Consider the following 21094-nt stretch of genomic DNA (forward strand, 5'->3'; position numbering starts at 1 on the left):
TAATCTAGTCCTAGTTTGTTAGCATAACTACGTTATAGATGACATTTAGGGTTCTTTGATGAGAGCTTTGCTCCGAGTTAAGTTGGAGCTGAGATCTCTAAAAAGTGTCATCCATTCATTTTTGTATTAATGCCATATTTAAATATATATATCATATAGTGTGTCCACTAATTTCATGCTTCATTATCTTTCACTTACGGTTTCATAACTGCTCAATGTTGTGAATGCTGACTTAATGGGTTTCTAAATTACACTTTCTTCACCACTTGGAGTTCAATAAAAACCCACATGCTCAAAATAACCCAAATGATAAATTATTTAAATTTATATATGAGACGTACTACATTCATCAAGTAGAATCAATTAGAACTCATTCATAAGAGATCATGTTTTGTGGTGAAACGTAAAAATGAAACAGCTAATCTCCAATATTTGTTGTTTATAGAATAAAAAGTGGTACCAACATGAAAATTTTGGGTTGCTACAATCACCAATAATAACCTCTTTCTGGAACAATTTGCTTTTTCATCTGGATTAAAAATGCTGATAGAAAAGCCACGTTCAAACAGTGAAATAAATCAGAGTAGAATTAGAGTTTTGTGTGTGCGACCAGATCTCTCATCACAGTAGAAATGATGCACAAAGCTTTCTGTACTATTGGAAGGTCTGTGTTTTTATTTTCTGAGTGAGTGCAAGAGTTAAATTAGTAAGCGCTTATACCTGTTTTGTTAAATCTGAATAATAATAATGTTCTGCTTTGTTACACCACATTCATTACATATCAGATACATGCACAACACCAGTGACACTTAATTTACAACGAAACATAGATGAAACAGCAGAAATGTTTCTCAGGCCACTGCAGAAAGGGTTAAACACTTAATTGAGATAAATACATATATCAACAAACAATGTTCTATTTATTATTTTTTACACAGCTGAAATTCATTTATTCTAATTCCTAAGCAAAGACATTTTCAACGGTATGTGTAGGGAACATTAGGGATCTTGAAAGGGGGACTTTTATTTTTGTAATGTGCTGCCAAATGACTATGGGATATGCATTGCATATACAGTTATCCCTCTGTATCCACAGGGAATCGTTTCCAGGACCCCCTTCAGATACCGAAATATACAGATGCTCAAGTCCCACACATGCTCCTGTAAAGTGTAAATCATCTGTAGATTACTTAAAATCCCTAATACCATGGAGATGCTACGGAAATGGTGCGCACAACACAAAGAGTGAAAAAATGTGCGAAATTGCGGGAGGCAGCCAGGATTCCAAATTATTTTTGTGGGCCACAAATTCAAGTTTTTTTATTCCCCTTTTTGTATTTTTTTTAAATGACATTGAATCTGTGGTTGTGGAACCAGCAGACAGTAGACAGTAGGATCAACTCTACCATCGCTGGTATGTTTGCCTGCCTGGGTGAGGAACTGAACAACAATATCTCCACAAATTAGTTAAAATAACCAGTATAAATATTTGTAACATTTCTGCCAAGACAACTTTTCTTCTTTTATGAACTTTAACTGAGATCATGTGAGATCCTGGGACTGTTTCACAAAATCCACACAAGCTCTCTGTTGTGTACCCAGTGAAATATTAAGAAACTTAATAAGAAACTTAAAAAAAAAGAAGTAAACTTTATACAGAAGGATGGCAAAAGAAAATCCAGTGGATTACAACTTTTTCAAGCCTAGATTTAGGCTTAGGTTAAGGTTTAGGTTTAGGTTTAGTCTTATGTGTGTGTGAGTTAATGTTAGATTTAAGGTCATGGTTATTTTGCCTATTTAGACCATTGTTGCACTGGTTTAAGTGACTTTATTCAGAAACGTATTAGTCAAACCATCTCCAAATGGAATAGCACACTTTCCCACTGGATAAATCTTAAAGCACTTAAAAAACAAAAAAAGCAAATAAAGCAAAAAAAAAAAAAAAAGAAAAAAATACAAAAAAAAAAAAAAAAAAAAAACAGAAACAAACAAACAAACAAACAAAAAAGGTCTAAAACAAAAGTTTAGTAACAGGAAATAATCTCATATTCTTATAACAATCTCAGAAAAATAATTATTTTTATGGACTATCAAAAGATATTTTACTTCACAAGATGTAATTTTTTTAAGTAAAAAAAAAATCAAAAGTTATTTGTCTTCATAACAAAGGAAAGGCAGTCTGTAGCCAGCAAAATTAAATCATAATGAAAAAAAATACAACAAAATAAAATAATAAAGCAGCTTATCTGTAAATACAGTGGCTCAATGAACATGTTTTAATCAGGCACATAATTAGCATGTCTTTATAATTTTCCTCTAATGAAACCTGTCATAAATAAATAAGGCACAAAAAACACCAGTCATGCACAGTGTCATCTGCATTCAAATAAATACACATTGTCACTGGGGCAAAACCTCCAAACCTCAGCTTTCCGTGGGAGGTTATAGTAAAAGATTTTATTCCAAGTTAATTCTTTTGGGACATTTTTTATTGATCTATTTCTCATAACATTTCAAAACAATGTAACTGCTGATTTCAATTTGATACATCAAAAATTGAGAGGTTTTGTGTCCTACAGAGACAACATGCAGTAAGTGACAAATTTGAATGCAATTTACATTTTACAACCACACACACACACACACACACACACAAACACAAACACACAAAAAAAGCTACAAAAAGTGCAAACATATGTTCAAATGTTTATGGAGGGGCTTCCAGACCTTGCTCTAGTGCATTACATCTCGAATATATCGTTGCTGTCCAATTAAAAACCTGTATCTCCCAAAATAGCAAGGGAGAATCCATCTTAACTTTCAATGGGAGTCTATGTAAAACGATTTCATTACAAGTAATTTTGGAGCATTTCTATTGGCCCATTCATTATGACAGCTGCTGTGTTCAAATGATGTAGTAAATTAAAAATTCACAAAAATGGACATGCGTGTTTTTAATTGGACAGCGGTTATATGTAGGGTTTTATCCAGGTTTACTGCAATAATTAAAGAGGAATAAACTATATTTAAAATTTCTCACAAATATTACATTACAAAGAGGAGTTATACCAAATTTTTAAATATTCTTCCAAATTTAAGAACAGATCTAATCACAGACATTCAGAGTCAGGTGTAAAGCTAAATGCTGCATTCCAGTGGCACTCTGTGGTGTCAGAACTGCTTTCAGTAACTAGACATTTGAAGCAATTTATACCTTTAAAAGATCTTTTTTTTCAGAGGGTTCTTACAGAAACTCAGAAGAACTGTCAAAATCAACTGTTTCCGATTACTGCTTATGTCTGTGAGCCATGATTCTTATACCATCCAAATCATTGTAGATCATTCTGACTTGATTTACAACTACATTCATGAACATAGAAATCTGTAATAATAGTGTGATTTCCCCTCAAGTTGCTTTGTGATGGAATGTCTTGGGAAGATTGTGAAAATTGTGTAAGTGCATTTATTTTTTTATAATAACCACAATATAATCTTTTAAAAATCCCAAATAAAATGAAATAAAAAGAAGGACATGTTTTTTGGGGGAAAAGACAGTAGCATCATGATTCAGTCTTGGGATTATTTCAGTTTAATCTCCAGGTTTATTCGTGTCCTATTCTTCCAGAAATAAGTCAGACATTAGTGCAGTTAGTGGAGGGTGGGGTCTCGGCTTTACTGCGCACCTCTTTGATGTCATTAAGCGGTGAGTCGCTGTTGCTTATCTGGCACTTGAACACCTGCTTGTAGGCCTTCCGAAAGTTCTCAGACAGGAAGGCATAAATGATGGGATTGACGGAGGAATTGCTGTAGGCGAGGCAGTGGGCCACCACCCGAAAAATAAACGAGGCTTGGTTTAAAGGGAAAGAACCGAACTCCACCCAGAGATGAACCACATGGTGAGGGAGCCAGGAGAGACAGAACACCACCACCACCACCAATACTGTCTGAGCTGTCTGTGGGAAAACATGGTGGGACACAGTTAGAGAAATGCACTGTACGCACACCTTATCACAAATCATTCTGATATGAATGGTATTTATTGTGAGTTTGTTCCTCTATCTTGCAGTAACTGCTTCATCATGGCTGAAAAGGCTTTAGACGATATGTTGGAACAGTATTTTGTGGATTTGATGGCAGCCACGAGAGCATTAGTTAGATGAGTTCTTGATTTTATGATTAGTTCTGGATCCAGAAGACACTTGGTGGAGCTTCTTCACTTTAGAGAAAAGAATTGTCAAATGCAAGGGGAATATATTTCTCTCACACACACACTTGCAGACAGTTTGCATGGTGAATTAGGCTCATGTGCAATTGCATCCAATTCTATTGGCAACACCTTATTATAAGGATTATAACAAGTCTGTATATAGGTGCAGCTTAAATTAACCGATCAACTCATGGTCTAGTGTCATGGTTATAGTGTTTGTTGTGCTGTTGTAATCAATGCGGAATATGAATTGGTCTTGTCCCAATTCATATATACCCCTTTATACCCATAATTCTTTGTAGTAAGACAAGACCATATATAAACTAATATAATCTAATACATACTCTAAGCATTTTTCCTGAGCTTATAGTCACTAAGTTCAATGCCAAGCATGGGCTAAAGAGATAAAAAGATCTCCATTTTGAGCTGTGGACCAGTAGAACTATGTTCGCTGGACTGATGGAGCACCTTGGGATTTAGAGTGCCATAACTAATCATCCAACATCAGTAACTGACTTCACTAATGTGCCTGTGAAGTCTGAACACCATTAAACCTTCACAGAAATGTTCACAGCAATATAACATCTGTTGTAAAGCCTTCCCAGAAGGTTAGATACTGTTACTGCAGCAAAGAGGAGCAAACTCTTGATTAATACCCTTCATTTGTAGAACAGATGTTTAAGAGAGCTGAAAAAATGGGTGATGGACTACAATTGGAAATGTGTAAATTGGATTTCAGCTGCTTTAACAGGTCGTAAGAGTGAGTGATAACGAGCGTGAGGACTCTGTGTTTGTCTTGGAGGTTTTAACTGGATTGATTTAGTTCAAATGACATGAGGCTGAGCTGAGCTGAACTATGCTCAAGGCAAAGAGACTGTTCTCTGTGTGATTAATGAGGGACTGGGGTAAGTGTGGTGAAGTGGATGAGAAAAAAATAGAAGAGTACACAATAAAAAACGGAACTCCACTGAGAACAAACCTGTTCAAATCAGCTGTGAACATCAGCTCATGACTGGCTTCAACTACACACAGCCACACAACTCCACTACACACAGCTAAACTACAGACCACTCAACTACACACAGCCACACAACTCAACTACACACAGCTAAACTACAGACCACTCAACTACACACAGCCACACAACTCAGCTGCACACAGCTAAACTACAGACCACTCAACTACACACAGCCACACAACTCAGCTGCACACAGCTAAACTACAGACCACTCAACTACACACAGCTAAACTACACACCACTCAACTACACACAGCTACACAACTCAACTACACACAGCTAAACTACACACCACTCAACTACACACAGCCACAAAACTCAACTACACACAACTCAAATACACAACTCAACTACACACTGCCACACAACACAACTACACACAGCCACATAACTCAACTATACACAACTCAACTACACACAGCCACATAACTCAACTATACACAACTCAACTACACACTGCCACACCACTCAACTACACACAACTACACACAGCCACACAACTCAACTACACCAAACTCAACTAAACACAACTATGGCATAATGTGAATGATTGTCTGCCAGTGAAGTAATACTTTTTCTCTAGGAACAGATTTAATAGTCATAGTAATCACTCAGAAATCTAATTATGATAAATATATTGACTATATTTAAGATGATTTCACTTAATAAGAGAGAGAGAAAACTCAAGCATGGTTTCAGTTATGATAATAGAAGGATAAAAAGGCAGGAGTTTAAGATCTCTCTCTCTCTCTCTCTCTCAGCATTCAATAATGCTTAATAATAATAATAATAATAATAATAATAATAAGCACTTATCAGGAGTTTGTTCATTTTTACTACACTAAGAGTCTACTCTTCTATGAAGTCTTTAAGGCTTTACAATAGGAATATTGCTGCAAGGATTTTTTGGCATTCAGCCACAAAAATTAGTGAGGTCAGGTGCTGATGTTGGATAATTAGATCTTTATAAGAAACATCACTCCAGCTGCAGTCCAAAAAGTATTTGTAGGAGCTCTGTCACTCAAGCCAAGTCAACACAGTTCCTCTGTGTTAGAGGGATTTGGGGATTTGTGTGTGTGTGTGTGTGTGTGTGTATGTGTGTGTGTGTGTGTGTGTGTGTGTGTGTGCATGTGTGTGTGTGTGTGTGTGTGTGTCTTTCAGAACATTAACGCTTAGGTAAGTGTTTTTGCTGCAGGATTTTGTTTGACACATTATAAATTCCACAGAAGCTCAGCAACTATTGTTTACACATTCTTACAAACACATCCTTCTGAAACCTTGTAAGTTATTTGGCTCTTTTGTGCATTTTTATGTATTCCTTATATATTAATTAAAATCCCTTCTTTTTTCATTGAGATTTTACACAGAGCTAAACTGCTGATGGAGCTGATAAACACAGCCAAAATCAAGTGTCCAATCATCTCTAGCTGAATTGTTATTAAAATAAATCCTGGAACATGCTCCCAATAATGGGTTAAATCTAATTGTACTAATCCCAAGCAAACTGTGCCCAGGTTAATTGTTGAATCACTTGTGATTTAATCAAATGCCAAGCCAAAAACGGCTTGTGTTGGCAATAAAAGTGTTAAATCATATCTTAAAATGGAATTCTGCCCAGAAAATTAGACACAGTTTCAGTGAAAAGTGTTGAATAATATCTTACTGAAGTCATTATTTTAAAAATGGCCTTCAGTGATAACTAAGTACCTACTAAAATGTCAAACAGTTCTGATGAATGTATTGGATGGAGCTCCATCACTTCAGAGAACACAGTTCCACTGAACCACAACCATATACTGGTGGGCTTTATCCACCTCTAGTCAATGCTTTGTATTCAGCATGGTGTAATTACACTTTTAAAACTAAAGGTGCTACAAAGTGTTCTTTTATATCTGTTGGTTCCATGAAGAACCATGTTTGTTTAAGAGATGTGTGAGCATGAAGAACAATTTTTATATGATTTAAAAGAAATACATTGCTTGATGTAAAGGTTCTTTACCAATATAAAATTTGTTGACAAATCTGGTTCATTATGGAATCAAAAGTGGTTCTTCTGTGGCATCGCTCAAGAACCCTTTGTAGCACCTGTATTTTTAAAAGTGTGTGAGGTCATGGGCAGTTATTCCAGACCATTGCATACATTTTTTTTCTCCCTGTGTCCACAATGCAAGCAGTTTGAAGCAGCTGAATTCCATGTCTGTCAGTATCAACTCTCCTGCTATTCCCAGTATTTCCCTTTCTCCCCTTATTTTACACTTCTCTTCTGCTGTCTTCCTGTTTAACTTTCTCCATAAATCTCCTGTATTTTAAATCTTCCTAAAAATGTTTTTATATTCTCCCCTGGTAAAGCAGGTGGCAATATGTAGAAAATTAGCTGTAATAAATCAGTTTGTAAATTCTATGTAGCAGGTTAGCAGCATGAGTAAATGTGGGATTTGTGAAAATACACATTAATTAAATACACATTAACACAGTGTTTACAACGGTCCTGTTTCTGCAGAGTTACATGCAGCTGTACATGAGCCTAAGGTCAGCATTCCCAATGAGGCTCGGTGGAAATGTGATCTCTGGAGCAATGGAGGGCTGTAACTTTGAGATGATGCTGATGTTGAGAGGACCCAGAACTAATAATGTAACATCAGTAACAGTATCAGCCCCACTAAATATTATGTGGCTCAGTGCAATCAAATCACCAGAGCCATGTTCCAACACCTAGTGTAAAGTCTTCCCCAGTGAACAAAATAAGTGTTTGGGAATAAAAATCTTTATTAATGCTGTGCATTGCATAAAACAATGTTGGCTGATATATTGGACAGTGTGTCCACAGATGTCTGCCATATTTGCAGATTTCAGACAGCTTGCAGTGCTATAATACCCATAAACAAAGAGCATTTCTCTTTGAATAATTAAAAGATGAATCACATTTGACATGATTGTTGGGTTGGAGACATACCTTCCTTTTAGAAGCCTCAGATTTTTTTGACATGTTTTTGAGCTTTTTGCGCAAATGATTTAAGACCTGCAAAACAGGGAAAGATATCACAGTTTAAGCTTGAAACAGCCTGTATAATGTGATAATTCTGCATTGACACACACACACACACACACACATACATACATTCACGCACACACAGAGGCCACTATTTTTAGAAACCCCTGCAAACCACACATTACATGATACACACACATACCCACAAGTATATGTCGGAACTGGTACGTTTTACAATAATTAAGGCAAATTTGCTTAAGCAGTGTGTGGACACCTATTATTTTCCTTTTTTTTGTGCACTGCATTTGAGCCACCATTTGGAAATGTGTACACACTGTCCCTCTTTCATCAAAGGTCACCAGATCTGATTGTAAATTGAGAGCATGCAATTTTCTCCGTCCAATTTGATATTCATCAGCTTCATTGTTGGTGTATCTTTGTGAGCTGACATCAGTCTGGGACGAGTGCAAGTAAATTTGAATGAAACAGTTAGAAATGCGAAAAAGTTTGATTTGAATTAAGTTAAAAATATCAACATAATGGCAATCCAATATTCATATTTATAGGTACACTGGAATAAAAATAATCACATAATCGCATGACAAAATCAAATCATACTACCACTGAAAATCAGTAAGCAGACAGTGCAGTCTTTGCTCAGTGTCAAACTCTGTCTACAAGCACAAACATTGGCTCATGAGCCTCTGAATTCTATTGTTTTATTGGGCTACAACCCAGTCTTCTTCATGTGCTTAGTGAAGATGGTATGCAAAATTGTTCATTCAAACTGAGCTTGAGTTCATGCACAAAACTAATACATCAGCTGTGTCATGTTAAAATGTTTTCATGGGCACTGAGGCAGTGTCATATAGGTGATTTCAGGTGCATGTGAGATGCATGTAAATGTAACTATATCATATTAAAGACTGATTTTATGTGAAACATGCAAGGTACATATCCATCTGTGTGGCACTCACCCTGGCATAACAGAAGGAGATGAGCAGCAGCGGCAGTACGTATCCAAACACGAAGGTACACACCACGTACGCCTTTCTGTGATGCGCCTGTGGCCAGTACTCCCAGCAGTAGGTGGCATTGTCCTCGCGCTCAATGATGCGCTGGTGGTAGGCAACGGGTGAGGCCATAGCGAGGGACAGCAGCCAAATAAGGAGGACTGCCAGAACAGCGTTCCGGGCCACACGGACAGATGAGGAGCTCCTGGCTCGCACGATAGCCACGTAACGGTCCACAGACATGGCAGAGAGGGTAAAGATGCTGACGAGCATGGACACAGTGAAGAAGTAGTGTACAAACTTGCAGGCAAACCCACCCAGGACCCAGGTGGGCAGCACATACACAGTGGCTTGGAAGGGCACACAGAACAGCAAGTAGGACAGGTCTGCCACGCTCAAGTTCAGGATGAAGATGTTGGTGGTGCTCCGGGCTCGGCCCGGGCGGGTCCGGGCTAGGACTGTGATCACCACCGCGTTCCCCAGCACACCCAGCATGAAGATCAGTGCAAACACCAACAGCGTTGCCACATTCTCAGCGCCCATCTCCAGAGACAGCTGAGCATCTGGTGCATTAGACTCATTTACAGAAGAGTTCATCATTACCAGGGATTAGTTCTCAACAATAAGACTCAATCTATGGTCTGATCTATGAATGTGTGAAGAACGTACTTTCATAAAACTGCACTAAGTGCCAGCAATGTGTTTGAAATGAACACTGGGTTTACTGATGCTGTTTGTAACCCCGCCCTAACTGTGTGTAGCCCCGCCCTTTAATTGCACAAAGCCCCGCCCTCAAGCCATCAAGCTTCTGCCTCATTTACAGCAATGGAGTCCATTGTGGTAAAAGCTAACTGCACACTGCTGGACCACTAGCTGTTGACAGCCACACCTTCTAACCACATGTAGGCTGCCCTCTAATGCACACAGCTTTTATTATTAATTCCATAAAGTCCTGTCAGTTAACAGCACGCAGTCTCACCCACTAAATGCTCCCCACTCTCCTCCAAGACACCATTAAATAACGGTGTACAAGTTCAAGACAAACCTCTGAAAACAAAGTGCTTCAAATTCACTTTTAATTTGCTAAGGCTGCAGCTTGTTAAGCAAAAACGTACACAGTATCAGTACATAGCCCTGCCACTAACTTCTCATAATTCCTCGTCAAAATTAGCACTCAGAGGGACATATTTATTTGATTAACTAATGCTGCAATTATCTGTGTGGGCCCCACCCTCTAACTGAACTGAAACCCTCTCACTAACTGTTTGTTGCAGAAGCCACTGAATAATGGAAACAACTGAGCCATCAACAGGTAAAACACAAAGGAAAATGAAGGCTAAATAACTGATAATAAATAATAATAATAAAAAGAAAATATTTCCAACAGAAATATATAAACGAGTGTGTTTCCTCTGGTTTAAATTAAGATATTTAAGCACAGACTGGAGGTTCTGTCTAGTTTCTGTGTCTGTGTTAAAGGAAGTCTCTCGGAAACATGTCTGTAAACCTGTTCCATAAAGAGGCCACGCTAAGCTGCTCAAGCATTTGTAAATGGAGCAGAACATCTACTCAGCTGCTGGTCTAGTAAACCTTAATGTATATGAATAAGGAAAATAAGCTCCACTCAGGACACCCCTTCACTCAGGACAAAATGAGTAAATGTGTCTTTCCAAAATAGCCATCCTTAAAGTACAGTGGTAGCAGCTCAATAGCTACAACTACTGAGGATGTAGTACTAGGAAAAGTAGCTGAAACAGCTGCCATCATGGAGATGTAAAAATGTGAAAGCAGAATGTGATTAAATGTTATTCCAAATAAAATGGAACTGAGTTAAAATATGTTCCTTTACTCATTAATAACAATAAAACATTTACAAATCCTCAGAGTTTGTTAACTGTTAATTTAGTGGTGTATGCATACTCGGGTCAGTTGTAAATAGTCACTACCCACCTCTATAGCCCACAAACTGCACCTTTAATCTCGTGCACCAGTTTCAGAAAGAGCAAGGGAGCAGAAAGCGTCCGGTTTACGCGTAAAAAAATAAATAAAACCGTTCACAACCTCGTGCTGCTCATTTCATCCTCCTGCTGGACGCACGCGCTCCTTTTGTGACTTTCAGTCACGAGCATACTCCCGCTTGTGTGTTTGTGTGGTGTGGAACGGTCCTCGCGCGTCCGTGGTGATCCAGGGTCTCTGTGTGCGCGCGTCCGATCAGTCCGCACCCTACTTATAGTCCCACCAATGCGACACGTCACCACACACACACACACACACACACACACACACACACACACACGCATGTGGGGGCTTAAGCTTACCTTAAAATGTAATGTTGTGGGAACCATCTTCTTGTCCTCACAGGGAAGACGCGTCCCCACAATTTGAGTAATGTTAGTGTATACACAGGTTTTATCTTCATTATATATCCACACACACGTACACACACACACACACACAGACTCAGAGGGAGAGAGAGAATTGTTTTTATAGACATGTGGATGATTTAAGTGAAACAGGATGGAGCCTGGGTGGAAAGATGGTGCTACAGCTAATGTTGATGCCACACAGCTCCAGGATCCTGGCGTCCTGGGTTCAAACCTCATGTTAGATGAGAGTATGTGAGGAGTGTGGTGTGTTTCTCTTACGTCAGAACAGTGGAATTGCGCTCTGTAAAACTAAGTTACAAATACGTTTCTAAGGAGAGTTTCTGTCTATTTTCTTAAAATAATCACTGATCCCCATATGACCCCATTCGAGCTGTTCTTAAAATCATACAGATTCATAAATATGAAAACAAATCACAGCATTTGAACACAGCAGCTGTCCTTCACACTGTGTGAAAATGTCGTATGAACTGATAGAAAAGCTTCAAAATGACTTAACAATAAAATCTTTTTACATTCAACTCTATTGAAATTTAAGAAGTTTTTTCTCCTGTAAACTTCCTCTTCTGGAGATACATGTTTCGTATCTCCATATCTCTTATGATATGAAAATCCAGATAAAAGAAGCAGGTAAGTTCATTGTTTTTCTTGTTAATGATCTGAAATTAACTGAAAGTCTAAAACCAGATTCTTTAAAAATACAAATAAAAAGTGTCCATCTTTTTCCTTTTTCTGAAACATGGATGTTTACTTGCTGTTAAGGCTCTTATACTTTTTGTCTCTTGTTCTCACTTTTAACAGAGCTGCTGGGCAGCAGGATGGATTTGGAACCTCACTCTGAAATAATTTGAGACATGACTCTGAGGAAGACCCTTTTGGCCACAAGGAGCATTAGGAGATTTCGTGCTAAAACATTTGTGAGGTTTTGTGCTGCTCTCTTATTATCACCACATGCTGGTGCTCTAAGCATTCGTGTTTTGCTGCCTCTGATATTCCAACCAAGACTGTGTGAGCTAGGTGCTGCTGGATCGGTGCTAGACTGGTTTAAGTCGTATTTAACAGATTGTAAGCGATTTGTCGGTCTCTCTTTGCATCATTTCTCCTCCACTCTCACCCAAGGGGTACCACAGATGTCAGTGCTCAGCCCTAATATGTTTCATTACTTACATGCCTCTGTGTGGTCAGATCATACCCTCATTTAATCTGGTCTTGTCTGACCAAATCTGTCATTAACCCTTCTCTTAGTAATCTTGAATTGTGTCTCTCAGAAATCACATACTGTATGAATCACAACATAAATCTAAACAGTGGCAAGACTGAACTATTCATGGCTGAACTCAGATGTGAACATCTCTCACTCTCTGTGCTGATGAGACTCTTACACACTAGCTCTCTTTATTACTGCAACTGTCTTCGAGCAGGCATGAGCTCCTCTATTTTACATAAACGGCAAATGATTCAAAACTCATTTCTAAGTTCAGTCTTCACTCACACCTGCTCACATCATGACATTATAGCTGTTCTCCAAAGTCTTCATCGGCAGCTTATAAATGACCACATTCCATACAAAATTACTCTGCTCTGATACGAAGCTCTTAATCGTGCAGGTGGATGTGTATGAGTTGTGAGATAAATAAATAAAAAAATAAATATTCTGACCCTGTGTTGTTTCTCTTATTAATCTATTTGAAGTGTTTTTATGAAAATAAATTGTCACAATGATATCAGGTGAGAAATGCAACATCATGGTTTAGGATAAACATCTGGATGAGGAAAGACTTCCCCCACAGAGTAGGACATTGGGTTCTGTTCCTGAGCAGAGAAGAGGAAAAGCTCTTATTTTGGTGCTGTTTTTATTTCATTATATTTTATTATATTTTATTTAGTTGGTCTGTTAAAAATACACCACAACAAAAATTCTAGAAAATATTGGATGATTTGATGTGACATTTTATTTAAATATGCTGCAGTAGTTTGCTAGAGAGCTTTGTTTTAGTGTGTGTGTGTGTGTGTGTGTGTGTGTGCGTGAAAATACATATCTAATCCGATATTTTAATGAGAACCATTGACTGGATTTAAGATTATTTCGCTTGCTAAAAGACCACTTTTTACACTGTGATCATACCTTTCACCTGGGCTCACCTGTCCAGGTATAAACAGGTCAGATTTGTGTCTTTTTGCCTTCACCTGTTTTACCCAGAGTCCACTTGAATGACCACAGGCTTCACTCAACTTAATGAGCACCTGTGTGATTGGCATCACGGAGCTGATGGAACAGATAAGCAGGTAATGTCATCTCCTTGCAGCAGCAGGAGCTGGGGATTCAGCTCAGAACACAGTGAAGCGTATATGTGTTTGGACAGTACTATGTTTTTCTGGTTTTGTCTTGATTCCTTCGGTTCATCTCAATTGTTTTTTTATAATGTTTATTCAAAAATTTTGCTGAATTTTCTCCCCAATAATGAATCATAACCAGTTCCTCCCATCAGTAAATACTCTTTGATCGCACTGTGCCACCGTCCTCAGGAGGATGGGGGCAAACCCACCACTTATTTTTGAATACAATGCCACTGAACAGCAGAATGCAAACTGCCTACATCTGTCACACCAGCTGAGCACCATGAGCACAGAGACAGGGAAAGGGAGGGCTATCTGATCCATCTGTATTGGAAGGCCAAACGTACGTTGCTGAAAGTACATTATGAGACTGAAAGAAAATGTTCCACAGCTCTTGGTTCTCTACAACTGTAATTTACATTTACCTTCACTCTAACTAAGGGGTCCTTTCCCAAACCATGAATACACATCTCCAGACATTTAGTCCTCTTACATTAAGACTATTATCCCCTTAGTCCAAACACATTCATTCAGACAAGACACGATTGGTGTCTAAAGTTTGATTCAGTTCAGCAGAAGAGCAAGATAGTAAACACAAAAACATAATTAGGAATTAAACATGAAGGACTAAGGGCAAGTTGATAACAAAGCAGATTATTCACTGAGAACTGGAAGTGGAATTAGTATTAAACATGACATGATACTCTCTGCTGTCCATGAGCCTAAAATCACATTGTCCAAAGCCTAAAATCCACCAGAACCCCCCGCTCTCCACCTGTTGATGCCATCAAATCCTCACAGCAAATGTTCCAACATTTTTTGTTATGTCTTCCCAGATAAGCAGGGAGTGTTTCTGCAGCACAGAAGAGCAAACTCTTGATTAATGCCATCAATTTGGAAAGCTAGACGAGCATGTGTCCAAATATATTTGGCCATATAGTGTTTTAATAGGTTTAGAATTTGTAAACCTAATTTCAACTACCCACAAAGCCTTGGGGGCACTCTGGGCACCATAGCAACCAGGGAGTTTGAAACTGTATCATCTGCTTATCAGAGAGAGAGAGATCAGGGTTTTTCTCTTTGTCATGTTCCATAATTGATGTTTTTGTTCCTGCTTACAATGCCCTTCTGTCACATTTAGATTTATAAGCACCCAAACACAGCCTCTGGTTTTATAATGCTTCATTGCTTTATAATATTTTATAATGTGCTCTAACAATGTAATGCTTTATAGAGCTCCAATAATGGGGTTTCACTTGCAGAAGGGTTTCTTTCTCACTAAAGTGAATGGAGAATGTCCTAAAATAATTATTTTCATATATAAATTCACAAGGACCGAGGTGTGCATTAAAGGTGATTGTAAGAAAAAAAACACTTTTTATAAAATTTAGAAGATGCTGTTCTCCAGTCAGTTTTCCCTCGAAACCAGTCTGATGTGTTTACGAAGCACCAGTATCTGTAAATCAGTCAAAGTCTCTCTCTCTCTCTCTCTCTCTCTCTCTCTCTCTCTCTCTCTCTCTCTCTCTCTTTCTAGACAAAGCAAGATGAGAATGTTGCTCTATTCCTGGTCCACGGGTGGATAATATTGACATTTTTGCTGTTTCGGTGGAAATGTCTCCAAACTCTGAAGACAAAACTAAACAACTCGAGTTACAAATGAGTTTCTGTGGTAATAAAACTTCAGTTAAACTTGTACGAACGGTTGTAATTTACCCCTCAAATACACGGTTCCACCTTAAAAGACAATTAGCTTCTGAGTGTAAACAGCCAGCGGGAACTGTGATTACCCACAAATATAGACGTTCCCTTTAAATTGGCTATCGCTCATTTCATACAGTTGTTTTCATAGATCCCATATCTTATGTTTGTTCTTCACTCATTCATTCATTCATCTTCTTTAACCACTTCATCATGATGAGGGCCACAGTGCATCCTGGGTGCAAGGCAAAAACACACACTGGATAGGGCACTATTTTTCTTGCAGAACATAGTGATTATGTGAGATCAATCTTTAGGGAAGCTCTTGATTAACTTGAAATGAAGACACTTAAAGGTGCAATGTGTAAGTTTTAGTGACATCTAGTGACGATGTTGCATATTGCAAACAAATTAGTAGCCCTCCCTCACCTCTTGCTTTCCAAGCTGTCACTGCAACATAAAAACATCAAAGGCTCTATCCAGAGCCATTGTTTTGTTTGGTCGTTCTGGGCTATAGAATCATGAGGCACGACATGGGAGCCCTTCTCTGTTGGAAGAGGACCCGATCCCTATGTAGAAATGACGGGCTTGTTCTTGTTCATAGTCACAGCTTATTTTACACAAATGAAAGCAGTTTTGTATACTCTATTCACTTTCTGCTAATCAATACCCCACTAATGTTTAAACATCTTTAAAGCCAAACTCAGGATTACAACAAGCTTTATCATGACGTTACACACCACTCTCTATCTCCTGTAATTGAACAGACTTAACACATACTAAACTCAGGCACTGCCCCTAACAATACAAAAGCATTTCGTTTTATTTATATTTGTCTCCACAGCAAAGTTTTAACCAAACACAGACCTTCATGTTTTCTCTGTAAGGCAAAAACCTCAACGTGTACCTAGAAAATTAAGTACATTTTTATAAAAATATATATTTTTTGTGAAGGTTTTGTTGTGAAAAAATCATCAGCAGTAGACACCAGAAAAAAATGCACTACTACTATTGTCTGTTTATTAGGTTTCCTCCGGGTGACTGTTTGTGAGGAGTGTGGTGTGTTCTCCCTGTGTCTGCGTGGGATTCCTCCAGGTGACTGTCTGTGAGGAGTGTGGTGTGTTCTCCCTGTGTCTGCGTGGGTTCCTCTCACGCTCTAAAACACATGTTGGTAGGTGGATTGGAGACTCAAAAGTGTCCATAGGTGTGAGTGTGTGAGTGAATGTCGCCCTGTGAAGGACTGGTGCCGCCAACAAGGTGGGTACCTGCCTTGCAACCAGTGATTCCAGGTAAGCTCCAGACCCACCGCGACCCTCAACTTGATAAGGTTTACAGACAATGAATGAATGAATATATCTTGTTTTGCTTGTAGTGTCCAGTAGGATGGTGACCAAAGTCAAGAAAAAAAAGTGCCTTAAATATCTGAAATGTGTGCTGAGTGCTGACATCACATCATGTAATAACCTCTGGGTTCTCATTTCATACCCAAAATGATCTCACCATTAATATGGTCACAATATTTATAATACCGATATTGTATTTCTCTACTGTTTAGTACCTAGACTGTGTGGAGCTGTTTTTTCATATGAATAAAACATTGTTATTCTTTTAAAAGCATTGTTAAAAGCGTGTATGTTCCTGATCTGCTCCATTATCCTTGATCTCTGCAGCAGAAAATCATTACCACAGTTCCCCCATGCCACTTCAGCCCACCGCTGCTTTGTTAATGTCCATAGTGTGTGTATATGTGTGTGTGTTTAAAATTTTATTATCTAGAGTTTCAACACAGCACATTATTCTTTAGTTCAGAGTTCAGTTAAATTTGTCACTGATAAATTGTTATTTACTAACAGTACCAATCTGACCGGTCCAGGCATGACCTCCATAAGACCTCTGAAGATGTCCTGCGGTGCCTGGAACCAATTCGCTAGCAGCAGTTACTTCAAGTCCTATAAATTGCGAGGTGGAACCTCCTTGGATCTGACTTGTTGTTCCAGCACATCCTATAGATGCTGCACTGGACTGAGATCTAGGGATTTTGGAGCTAAATCAGTAAATCAACTTCTTCACGTTGTCATTGACCTCAAAACATTCCTGAATGATCTTTTGCCGGGGCATTATTTTATTAAATAATATTGCCGTTAGGGGGTGACAGGGTGGTGCTGCAGGTAGTGTACCTGTCACACCGTTCCAGTGTCTTGGGGTTGTGGACTCGAGCCCTGCTTCGGGTGACTGTCTGTGAGGAGTTTTTTTTTGCCCTGTGACTTCGGGTAGGCTCCGGACCCTGATTTGAATAAGCGCTTGTGAATAAATGAATGAATATATTTGCAGAGTAAGTCCTCTGGGTTTACATTTACACCACACTTGACTGTCTTTTCTTTTCTTTTTTTATTTTTTTTTTTATTTCGATAATTCCACAATCATTTTTTCACACAATTTGCACATTACCTGCATGAAACAATATTCAATATTGTTGAATATTCTAACGATATTCTTACAGACATTTATAGAGCAGATATGTATGTGTAACAACAACAGGATTTACTGAACATTACGTAGAGTTGTGTGTGTGTTTAAGAGATATGTGTGTGAGATAAGAGAGAGAGAGAGAGAGAGAGAGAGAGAGAGAGAGAGAGAGAGAGAGAGAGAGAGAGAGAGAGAGATTTTTGAGTGTGTAGGTCAGATAATTTCACAACTATTTCTTCCTGGATTCCTAGATTTTGTTTCAGCACGACTTCAGTTTTTATTACTTCATTTATGTCTGTGTTGAAATGCAGCTGTAGGGGGTTTAGGTGTGTAATGTTTGCTGATTCACTTTTGTATGCACCACTTTGTCTCGTTGTGCTTTTGACTCTGAGAGTCACTGTCTCTTACTGCGTCACTGACTTGACTCATTGGTAAAAATGCCTATGGGGTACATAGGACATTAATGCATTCACAGACTCTGCTCTTCTGTGAAGGGTTTACAACAGCTGTTGGAACATTGTTTTCAGGATTAGATGGCATGAAATTAACTGAGGTCTGGTACTGATCTTCCCTCCAGAGTGTCCCTTTCTTCATGAACTAAATATAGTTTTCTTGTGAAAATTATACTGGATTTCAGATTTAAAAAGCTTTGATTTAAGGTGATGTACTATACCCCTTTTTCTACAAATGAACACAGTTCTCAGGGCTCAGTTCTCACTGTTCTCCCCTTTTAAAACAGCCCTGTTCGGAAGCCCTGATCCTTTAATTGGTAATGAGCCACTCCTCAGCATCCACCTACCCACCAAGTGCACACTGGGTTTTTCATCATAAGTGCCTTGCTGTAAATTCTACCTCTTACTACACATGCATTATTCACACAACGGAAAGTCACAGATTCTATAATTAGTGTTTTCTCCATCTAGAGGACACTAGTTTTCCTGCTGAGCTGAGAGATGGAATTGCTCACGGTGGACAGTAAGGCCTGGTTTACTGGGCTCTGTTGCCATTGTTATATAATGACTTCAATCGTTATTATGTTTAGAGATTTAATCTACAGTACCAATATAATACATACATATATACATACATCTTCTTTTCTTTTCTTTTTCCATTTCAAGGTTGCGGTGTCCAATATAATTTACAATAAAATTATATAAAATATACTAATATATACGAATATAACGGTGGCGCAGCAGGTAGTGTCTCTGTCACACAGCTCTAGGGTGACTGTCTGTGATGAATGTGGTGTGTTCTCCCTGTGTCTGCGTGGGTTTCCTCCGGGTGACTGTCTGTGATGAATGCGGTGTGTTCTCCCTGTGTCTGCGTGGGTTTCCTCCGGGTGACTGTCTGTGATGAGTGTGGTGTGTTCTCCCTGTGTCTGCGTGGGTTTCCTCCGGGTGACTGTCTGTGATGAGTGTGGTGTGTTCTCCCTGTGTCTGTGTGGGTTTCCTCCGGGTGACTGTCTGTGAGGAGTGTGGTGTGTTCTCCCTGTGTCTGCGTGGGTTTCCTCCGGGTGACTGTCTGTGAGGAGTGTGGTGTGTTCTCCCTGTGTCTGCGTGGGTTTCCTCCGGGTGACTGTCTGTGAGGAGTGTGATGTGTTCTCCCTGTGTCTGCGTGGGTTTCCTCCGGGTGACTGTCTGTGAGGAGTGTGGTGTGTTCTCCCTGTGTCTGCGTGGGTTTCCTCCGGGTGACTGTCTATGAGGAATGTGGTGTGTTCTCCCTGTGTCTGCGTGGCTTTCCTCCGGGTGACTGTCTGTGAGGAATGTGGTGTGTTTTCCCTCCAACACACATTGGTAGGAGGATTGGAGACTCAAAAGTGTCCGTAGGTGTGAGTGTGGGTCCTGTGGGTCCCCCCAGAGCAGGGCTCTACATCTTTGGTGGACTGGTATGATTGACTAATATGCAGTTTGTGACAGAAGTGTAAATTATCTGTATGTGTTTATTCACTGCTTGAATTACCACAGAAACTCCTTTCTAACTCGAGCTGTTTAGTTCTGAAGCACTTTCACTCAGCGATTTCTTTCTCTCAAATGTGGAATCAGTTCCTCCTTAAGTAACAGCAAAGATAAGTCAAGAAGGTTTTCTCCAGTGACTTTATCCAAACAGAGGTTAGTGCTAGAGTTTCAACGTCACCACAATCCATAGGGCACCTTTTTTGGGAAGTGGAATGATGTGTGAAGTTTTCCAGACTGTAGGGACAGTATGTGTGTCTAATGACTGCTGGAAAATGGGCTGCTACACCGGGGCCGTTTACTCTCCGTATGTATGTATGTCTTTACAATAAATGATCTTGTCAGGGCCAGCAGCTTTGTGTGTAGTTGTCTGAAGATCTATAGCTACCGGTCCCACTGAGATACCACCCCTTACTCAGGCATCTCTCTGTCTTCAGCTCCTCTCTGCATCTAGCGGAGCTCCTTACGAATCCAAACCTGGGGGAAAAACAGGCGTTTCATTTATTTACAGATGCCAACTCATGACTAGTCACTGTCCCAGCTGTCTCCTGTGATCCTATATGTGCTTCTGATTTTACCTCTCAGTTCTGTCTTTTCTCTGCAGCTTCACTTCATCCTTTTTTTTGTTCCTTTAGGTTCCTTCAGTTTGTTTCGTGATGATTAAGGTCAGGATTGGGGTAGGATAAAGACCAGGGTGAGAATTAGGATCAGGTTTAAGTGTCGTGGTAATGGTTAAAGTAATAAAGATTAGGATTAGGGTAAGTGTTAGGATTTTAGAGGATGGTATCTATGGTTTAGAGTGTGTTGTGTTTCTCAGATGTTCTTTACCTGTTTACCATGTTTATGTAGAACGTCTCGTGCACGTCACAGGGCACACACACTCTCTGTCTCTCACAGACACACACACACAGACACACAGTGCTGATAACGACGGCGCGTGTTCTGACTCGCGCTCGAGAGCCCCACCCCTCAAAAACATCTACTACCTAAAGCAGGAAGCAAAACACATATTTCACACAGACGTCGTATA

The 21094-nt window shown here is 39.2% G+C and overlaps 1 protein-coding gene across 1 annotated transcript; it reads right to left on the reverse strand.

Moving 5' to 3' along the window:
- Window positions 1–3632: 3632 nt before the first annotated feature.
- On the reverse strand, window positions 3633–9824 carry LOC136678510 (galanin receptor type 1-like). The gene is made up of 3 exons (XM_066656557.1): window positions 9192–9824; window positions 8179–8244; window positions 3633–3953 (listed from the first exon to the last, which is right to left on the reverse strand). The coding sequence occupies exons 1-3, from the start codon at window positions 9822–9824 to the stop codon at window positions 3633–3635; spliced, it is 1020 nt and encodes a 339-aa protein (XP_066512654.1).
- Window positions 9825–21094: the final 11270 nt, after the last annotated feature.

Source organism: Hoplias malabaricus, chromosome Y (genome assembly GCF_029633855.1).
Source record: "Hoplias malabaricus isolate fHopMal1 chromosome Y, fHopMal1.hap1, whole genome shotgun sequence".
NCBI classification, from domain to species: domain Eukaryota; kingdom Metazoa; phylum Chordata; class Actinopteri; order Characiformes; family Erythrinidae; genus Hoplias; species Hoplias malabaricus.